The sequence below is a fragment of the Atractosteus spatula genome, chromosome 12 (assembly GCF_055471065.1).
Source record: "Atractosteus spatula isolate fAtrSpa1 chromosome 12, fAtrSpa1.hap1, whole genome shotgun sequence".
Taxonomy (NCBI): domain Eukaryota; kingdom Metazoa; phylum Chordata; class Actinopteri; order Semionotiformes; family Lepisosteidae; genus Atractosteus; species Atractosteus spatula.
The window spans coordinates 8,243,081-8,252,636 of NC_142717.1; the positions used below are offsets into that span (position 1 = coordinate 8,243,081).

The following is a 9,556-nucleotide window of genomic DNA, read 5'->3' on the forward strand; positions in this document are numbered from 1 at the left end:
CTTCAAAGAGACAGAAACTAAAAAAACTGTAACAATAAAAAATTGAGGGGGATCCTACCACTTATTGGCAAATTTTGTTGTGGACTTCAAATGGAGTATGACGCTGCCTATCAAGAACAGTGTGAAACAGATGAACAGAAGGTTTTTTCTGATAAGCTTTATGTAGTTCTAACCAATTATATTTTTGTAACATGCAATCAAGCAGCTCTGTAATAATTAAATTCAACATTTTTTTTGTTTACTTGTGAGTTTATATGTGGGGGCACAGTGTGGGTGTTTTAGTTCTGTTATGGACGTTAGGTAAGGATTTGTGAAAGGTCCATACTGCTACAATTTCATACTATGTGAATATGATCAGAAGAAGAGAGCAAGCCACACTTTACACAACAATACCAAAATAAGACTCCTAAGAGTCTGAAGAAATCAAGAAGAGAGACTGATCATTCAAGTCCATTTCCTCTTTAATGCAAGGTCTACAAATTATTACAATCTTTATTGTTATTACGTGTACAATATTCCTTTTTCAGTGGCACACCATAGACCTCCAACTCACAGAATACCAAAAAATCAGTTTTTCCAGGTTTAACTATATTTATATAGCGGCCATCCATTCCATTGCACTTGTAAGTAGCTGAAATCCCAGTTTGAAGGTTATTGATAGTTGCACATCTGAAACAAAAAAACAAGGCAATATTTATAGTAAGCAATAGATAAAGTTAATCACTGTAGATAAGTATTCCTGATAAGCATCTAAATATTGCTACAACTAATAAATGGGTCAATCAATCACTTAATCAACAAATCAATCAATATAGGTGATTGCAATGTGCATAAAGCATGAATTCTCAGACGTTTCTGCCTGGGTACTCATTGTGAAGTCAATGCTTTTTAATGGCTATACCCCAATTTGAAGTCAAAACCCTATCCCAAACATGTCATTCTTATCATTATATTAATGATGATGAGATATTAAATGTCTGAATTATGCATATTACTTGACTTGGGTTGTAGGCTTTCCCTTTATTTCTGAGGTTCTCTGATTACGATCCACTAGCTAAACAGTTTTCTTGCATAATGTGTGATCAGAGTTTAGTTTAGTACATTGGGTAAATGTCATTTTCAAAAACTTTTCTCCTGAAAAACGTCAATACTGTATATTGTCAGCATTTACTAATTAAATTTAAAAATAGCATGGCATTTTATTCCTTACATTTTGCATGATACTGATCATTATAGCATAAGACTAATGTATCATAAAAGATATTAATGCTAAACTTTACTTTTGTTAAATATTCAAATCATATACCATATTTAATTCATTGCATTATCTGAATTGGTTAACATACTCTATATACAGTATAGTGAGAGTATATAACACATTATCCTCAACACTGATTATAATAAAACTTATTAAAGTACATCTAACAAGAATCACAATGTGTGTAAGACATGTGAATTATGGTGGTGTGATTGCTGAAGACTACCAATTGCATCAAAGCCTTCCTTCATAGAAGCCCTGCCCTTTTAGCATAGCAGACTTTAGTTCTGTGGGTGTGTGCTTTGTTTCTCAAGAATTAGAAAATGCTTTAAAGAGATGAAAATGAAAAACTGCACACATGCCAAATCGATGGGTGTGCTAACCACAGGCTACATGCAAGGGGACATCTAGTGTCTGCTTTTCTAAAGTCCATTTCTGATCAATGATCTCCATGACATAATAACTAAGACTTATAAAACACCACCTGAAGTTAGAACAAGTAATAAATTACCTTTACAGGACCTTACAGTTTTGGGAGGTTTGGGGACATTTTGAAGGGTTTGATCCACATTCAAAACAGTTGAGCTCAATCTTTTTAAAAAAACGTGTCTTCAATACTAGCTCTATCATTTGACACTGAAAGTTGTTTTGTGACTACTACCTGGGATTTTGGTTGCCATTGTTATCTAATGAGTTGCCAATGCGAATCTCGGATCCATTTATCTGTTCAGGACAGCAGTCTCCTCGTGTTGTGATGATCACCCACTCTACTCTGTGTGGTTCCAATAGGTCTACCCTCCACCAGGGGGTGTCATGATTTCCAGTATGTACACAGGACCCATGGCCAAATATCCCATTGTGGTTACCATCAATACCATTGGAAGCTAGGCCCAAGTGGCTGTGCAGCTGTGACAAGGTTGCTTTTCCACGCAGAGCAACATTTTCAACTGAAAAAAAAAAAATTGATTGGATGACATTACTATGAAACAAAGACATAACCAACACGACAAGCCTACACATACAAAATGGAATGCTAAAAATAATTTCATAACCTTTGACAGATTTTCAGTTTTTAAGAACAGAGGGCAGAGGGTTGGTATAATCAGTGTTTCGTGGATCACAGAGTTTGATTGTATAATTCACCTTTGTGTTCTATAAATATCACATTAAGCACTGCTTTAGCTAAATCAAGTTGAGATCAGAACGTCCTTCCTTGTATGCTTAGCGATTTACAAATGGCATATTCATCATTAATATATTCATCAGTTTTCTGCACAACTGAAATGCTGGGCTAAATACTCAGTAAAACAGCATTGAAGCTTATTACCTTTACACATGCATGTTATGGAACAAAACATATTTTACATTTATATTCTAGAACAAAATGAGATGTAACATATTGTAAATGTTTGTATAAGATGAAACGGGAAACAGTAAGAAAATCAGGACAAGAGTTTCTCATTTCTTGGGGGAGATTTCATACATTTGTATCACAAAGCTTGTTGTTTTGCTTATGTCTCCAAAGTCACACTGGAGAACCCAAACCTGGGAAGGCTTTAAGTGGCTTTTCTAAGGATTTAAATATATTCATCAGCAATTAAGCAAGTGCTTAGTTCAACCTGGCAATATCTGTACCTTCAGTGCTGTACAGTATTCAGCTGAGTTCATGTCAGTTTTGTACTGTTAGGTTATTCAGGATGTGGATGTATAGTGTGTAAGAAGTTTAATGCTTCACCCGAAATAAAAATAAATTAAAGGAATTTGACTCCCCAGACTGGCTTAATGACTGTTCTGCTTTTTGCTGTCTAAAGAACAGCGGGTGCTACTTATGGAAACTGAAAGAGATTCTGTGGGTACACAGATTGCTGTTTATTTTCAATATTCTCTGATATACTGATAAATAAGAGTTACTAAAAGAAAAAAGAAATCCTGTTCTCTCAGGTGAGGAATCTGCAGTCCACTTTTACTTGGATTATTGTGGGCAGTTTTTCTGTACTTCAGTGAAGGAAACAGAAGAAGTAATTATTTAAAATTTATAAAAATTATAATCAACTTAATTATATATTGTATATGTTATATACACTTCTGATAACTTTTTATACTGTACCTAACTTTCACTTCTGAGGAAAAGGATTTTAACATACATTTTAAGAAATTCAGACTTTTTAATCTCCTGGTAATGTTCTTGGAACTATTTGAGTTTAATGTAATTCTAGGGTCAGGCACGAATGCAATCGCGAATTATATATTATGACAAATTGAATTCTGAAGGGATAAAACCCAGTCACAGGAATCTACAGCATCTACTTTCATTGAGAAATTGTTTGTGGTCTGGTTTGTGCTACAGTATGTGCTTATATGGTGCCTGTTTAACTAATCTGCCAAAACTTGTACTTCATGATTACTATGAGGAGTCACAAAAGAACCAGAGAAAACAGTGATGGGGACACCTTTCTATGAACACTTGACTGCTAGTTTGTTGTTATCTGGCATACTTCTCACACTCTCTAAGACCACCTGTGTGTTGATGGTAAAGCCTTTCTCTCTCAGCTTTGAAGAAAAGGTTTGGTGCATCCTGCCAAACAATATCCAACTCCTTGCTTTACCAAAGAATCTAGCTTTTAGCACACAGGTGTAAGCCAGTAAGCCAACCCAATCGGTTTCAAACGCCCATGCCCACTCCTTTCAAACTGAAGTCTAGATATGAACTTAAAATCTCCTCACCTCCCTCCAACCCTTTTTTATAAATCTCTTAATTTGATTAGAGGTGTGGCTAATTCCATGCGGAGCCTATCCAGACAGCTCCTTTCCCTAACACAGAATTGTGAGCGCTAATTACTCAATCATTCTACATGTTTTTACAATTGACAGGAGGCTTATACGATTAGGTAAACTACCCAGGTAGAACATCCTGCTGCTATGTTTTGGTTCCTGGTTTAAAATTTTTAAACTCATGTCAAAATTATTACTAGGATTTCCAGGTAGATGCTAAGAAACTCCTTCGTGCTTTTGCATTCTCTTGTTTAGATTACTGTAATGCATTGTTTGCTCTTGCCCCCTGATGCAACAGGCTTTCCACAGATTGCAGTATCTTCAGAACTCAGCTGCTTAAAGTGTAACTAAATCAAAATCCCTCAAAAATGTCAATCCTATCTTGGTCTCTCTGCAAGTTTAGGATTAGTTTTAAAATCTCCTGATTTATAAAGCTCAAAATAATCTGTCCCCTTTTACCTCAAATCATTTCATAGCCTTTACACGGTATGCTGACATGTTTACTTTTGTTTGTTGTGTGTCCAATAATGAAACACCTTACTTTGGAAAAAGAGGTTTCTGTGGTTATGCACCTAATTTTTGTTGAATCAACAATCTGAGATTCTATAAGACTCTGTCTCTGTCTTGTTTTAATTATATTTAACATCTAGGATCCTTTGGTAAGAAATTACAGAGCTGGTTAGGTGGGGATAATGTTGGGTTATCTGTTTTTGATTTGGTCTGTTTTGAATTTGATAAATTATCAAGTCTATATAGTTGATATGGGGGCATATGTCATTAGCATTGTTGTCTGTGACCCTGGTTTTAATTCTGAGAGAGACCGGAGTTCTCTCTGTGTGGAATTTGTACTGTGTGTTCTCTTGGTGTTCAGATGTATGCCTTGTACCCCAGTTTCCTATCACAGCCTCCCAAAGACATACTTTTAAGTGCATTGGGTTTCTGGAAAACTGGACTTAGTGTGAATGAGTGAGTATATGTTTCATTCTTTTTCTGCCAAGGGTGTATTCTGCCCAATGCTTGTTGCTTGCCAGAATATGCTCTGGCTCCCCATCGACTGTAATCAGCATTACAGTTAAAACATCTAACATTTTCCACTCTTGAAATACTACATAAGTTTTTTGAACAATTGAAAAAAAAACTTTTATCTTAACTTAATGACTTAAATGAAGAAAAAAAAGAAAGCCCGACTAACAGAGATGATTTCACTTACTGTTAAAGTAGTTGCAGTCATCACTGCTGGACTTGGTCAAAAAAGGGAAAAATAACAGTGATAAAAGGATACTGACTCTGAAAGAGAAAAAGCATGTATTTTAACACATTTAAATAAAAAACAAATCTTGGACCATTAAAGAAGTAAACTATAACTTTTCCCATCTCCCCATAATATGTAGTATAGGTTTGCATATCATGGTATCAAGAAGTAGAATTAACTGAGTTTAAACGTTGCATGGAAGTTATCTGAAGTATATGTTTTTTAAAGCTCTGAGTAAAAGTCCACCATACCAAAGTTGTGGTGTCAGAAGGTCATACGATGAAAAATATACAGTGCAGTATATAGGATATGTTGTTTTGTGGGCACCATGGTAGTGCACTGGTCAAAATTGCAACCTCACAGCCCTGGGGTCCTGTGAAGGTTTGATTCCTAGGGTGTCATCTGTTTGGAGTTTGTATGTTCTCCCTTGTGTTTGCATGAATTTCCTCCATGAGCTTCAGGTTAATTGGCTTCTGGGAAAATTAACTCAGACATTAGTCTGTGCATGTTTGTGTCTACTGTATATGTATCCCGAGATGTACTGGCATCCTGTCCAGGTTACTGTATATCCTGGCTTGCACCCATTTTATTGCTGGAATGTGTTCCATTCTGAACTGGAAGAAAATGGATGGATGGACAGTACATGCCTCTTAATTATTTTCTGATGCAAGTTTTAAGAAAGGCTATCCATATAAAATGTATAGGATATACCTGATAAGTAGGATACGAGGTAGGAGGTAATCTTCTACAAGTAAATTTTCTCTTTCACAAAATTATAGCCCTTGTGCAGGAGGAGTCAAATGGTAGTGAAAGGTAATGAACAAGAATTCTGGTAGTATTAATTCAAGGGTCCATTTAGGGGAAAATTGGCCCTGGTGTGAATGTGTTCATGTTTGTGCTTTGGAATATTTTATATTCCTTCTTGCTTTCACTGTATATACAGTTATATATCATGTAAGTTTTGATCATTTTAAGATGACCAGGGGAAGGGTCATTTATAACCAGTATTTCCGGAACAAAATACTTAATATACTTGATATAGACCTGAGCAAGATGGCCGCCAAGGAGAACCAGCTGACCCGCTTTTGGAAAAGACCTATGCAGCAAAACAATGAGACACAGGTGAGCTACATCAGGAAATAAAATATAAATGACCCTTCCCCTGGTCATCTTATATAATGTATAGTATGTAATTTACAATCAAACAGTATGCTCTTTTTTCATTAATACCAATACAATTTGTATATACAAATACAAGCTAGAAACAGGGATCATGCAAAAAAAGAGGTGATCAGTCAAAAGGGGCAAGTTAGTAAGACATTCTCATTCCATTAGATAGATAGATAATACTTTATTAATCCCGTAGGGAAATTGAAGGACGTGAAGTAGCACAGCTACATTATAATACTATGTTAACACTATCTTATAATAATTATTACAAGGTTCATTTTACCATATTTAAATAACCTTTAGTTTCATTCCTGTATGCTATTAGAAGTCAATTATTAATTGCCCACAGCTATATTGAATTTTATTTTTCTTACCTTATTAATTCTGCACGTAGCATTGTTGCTTGTGTGTTCCTTCCTCTTAAACTCTACTTATTTAGGCTCCAAGGTACATTATATAGCAAACTACAAGTAGGTATTTTTTGTTGTATCAGATTTTGGTTGAACTTTGTCTAGTTACACACTGATAAGAACACATTTGTTATTATATAACTGATCACAAATCAAACACAGGTCAAAATGGGGAGGACACGTTTTTGGTAAAATTCCCACAAAAATATACTGAAATTGAATTTCCACTGTTACAAGCAAAATCATTGTAATTGTGATCATTAAGGATAGCAAACATAATGCATCACTTTAGAAAATTGCTTTTTGTATCATCCAATTTGACCATTTTTAAATGTTCAAAAGACATGCAATGATATTCTTTAGAAACTGTTCAAAGAGCATAAAAAAATTCACATATATTCAACCTTTTCTTCAAGCAGAAGAGAGGAGGGCTAACCTGTACTGACAACAGCCATTTCTCTTTGCACAGCATGACATTTCTTAAACATCAGCTCTAATAGCAATTTTGAAGAATTTTCATACACCAATTCAACCTTATACAGTATAAAGTGTCCTCTAATTTTCTGATCATTTCAGTTTCTGAATACTATTTGCAATAACTGTTATTTACTTATTGACAGTATGGCATAAATTTAAATGTATAATTTAAAAAATAATTTAATTTTTCAGTATTTTTGGTTTTATATCACTAATATATAGTTTTTTAGCTTTGTTATGTATAATATCAGTTTTACCTGTCTTATGAGTGATAGTTTGTGCTGGGATGGTTTTAGACATCTTAAATTTTAAATATTTGATTTTCACGTCATAATATGTTTACATTACCATCACCACAATACAAATAAAAAAGATTTGTCTAAAATAGTATACTGTAATAGTAGTTCAGGTGGGTAGCTGCGTCAGCATGCGTAGGCTGCAAAGGAACAAGTAATAGGTTTATTCCATGCTGGAAAAAAGAAGAAAGAGAACACAACCTTTCGGCCGTGGAGCCTTCTTCAGGTGTGAGAGAGACAGGGCAGTAGGCAAAGGTAAAGTAGCGGGAGAACAAAGGTTGGGAGGGAGGAGGAGTGAGAGGCGGGAGCAGGGGACAGAAAGAGAGGCCAATCAAGAGGTGTGAAGTCAGAATGGGTGCAGAGAGGTGTGAAATGAAACTTCCAATGAATGGAGAAAATTAGTAGTATTAGTAATTAGTAACTGTAGTAGCATTTAGTATGGTATGGTTCAGTGTATATACTGTAATATCAATAGATAAATGTTTAAAATATGTTTAATGTGCAAGCCTACAAATCAAGCATGTTTAAATGACTAAATGACAATTTCTGTGATCTGCTAGATAAGTTACATCCAAGACTCCAACACTAATAATTTCCAGGATAATGTGAAACCATTTCAAAAGTGGGCACACTTTCATTTTTTAAACTCCCAGCTTCTAAATAAAAGCATTAGCTTTTTAGTGTACCTAGACCTTTAAATCATATTTTAAATTTTCAAAAACAAAAAAAAAGAACAAAAACATCCCAGACCTTTTTGATCCTGAAGCAGTCATACATACAAAGCACTTTGCATTATCCACCTCTCTTCCATTTATAGAAATACTGTATGACTGTGTGCTGACTACCCATGTCTTCATACAAAATTGTAAATAGTCTGGATTAAAGTGGTTGAGCTTTAATATAATTAAGAATCTGTAGTCTTGTCAAGTGCATTTTTAAGAGATGTGGTTGTTTTTTTTTTAACTGCAAGTGCTTAGCTGTATAGAACACAATGGCTGCAAGTGCTTCCTGCTGTGTGACTATCTTTGCCCTGGAACCATCATTAAACAGGGCAACAAATGTTTCTCATCCAATTTCTTGTTTTGTTCTTTGTGCAGTTAAATATTTCTACACCAGTCACATTGCTTTACAGATATTCACTTTAAAGATTATTCAATAGATGCATCACACCTACTATATTGGACAAAATACAAAATCCTGAATGGCACTGAGCAAGTCAGATTAGGAGTGTTCTTAATGACTAGAAGCAGATTAATAATCAAAGCAATATATGATGATAAATTAGCAATATAATAATGTAATAATAACCAATACATATGAATATTACATTTTGGGCACTCAAGAGGATTGTTAGAAGTATGGGACCCAATTTCGATTTATGAAGCTTACTCAGTGGAATCCTTTAAGGAACGGATTAAAGGAATTCTAGGATCATTAAACTACTACTAAATGAGCAAGACTGGTCAAACTGCCTCCACTCATTTCTAACCTTTTCCTTCTCCTTTATCATTCTAAATCATGAACATAAATGGATATAGCTTTATTCGGGAACTAAAAAAAAAAAGTTATGTGTGATTTTTCTTAACTCAAAGTCCGACCATTTTTAAAGTTTTGTGATTCACGAACAAAAGGTGTCCACAATGACCAGGAGGTTGTGTTCAACAATCTAAAGGAAAAGCAGGAGATGATCCAGTTTTATCAAACTTAACCTAACATTAAAAGAATGGCAGCTTAATAATGCAATAGTACCCATGCATAATGCATGAGGCATGTGATAAGCAGGTACAAGTAAAAGCAAGTGAAAGTGAAAATAATTCACTAAAGACCAAAAGTAAAATCTTATAAATACTGGATTTCAATATCCTCAGGAACATTAATATTATGACCAAACAAAGTTTGAACTTAACGGCTGTTACTTTCA

At 34.7% G+C, this 9,556-nt stretch overlaps 1 protein-coding gene across 1 annotated transcript; it reads right to left on the reverse strand.

Moving 5' to 3' along the window:
• Positions 1 to 449: 449 nt before the first annotated feature.
• LOC148822618 (fucolectin-1-like) lies at positions 450 to 6,922 on the reverse strand. The gene is made up of 4 exons (XM_088929472.1): positions 6,827 to 6,922; positions 5,241 to 5,317; positions 1,920 to 2,205; positions 450 to 669 (listed from the first exon to the last, which is right to left on the reverse strand). The coding sequence occupies exons 1-4, from the start codon at positions 6,847 to 6,849 to the stop codon at positions 474 to 476; spliced, it is 582 nt and encodes a 193-aa protein (XP_088785598.1). The 5' UTR covers positions 6,850 to 6,922; the 3' UTR covers positions 450 to 473.
• Between the last annotated feature and the right edge of the window lie 2,634 nt (positions 6,923 to 9,556).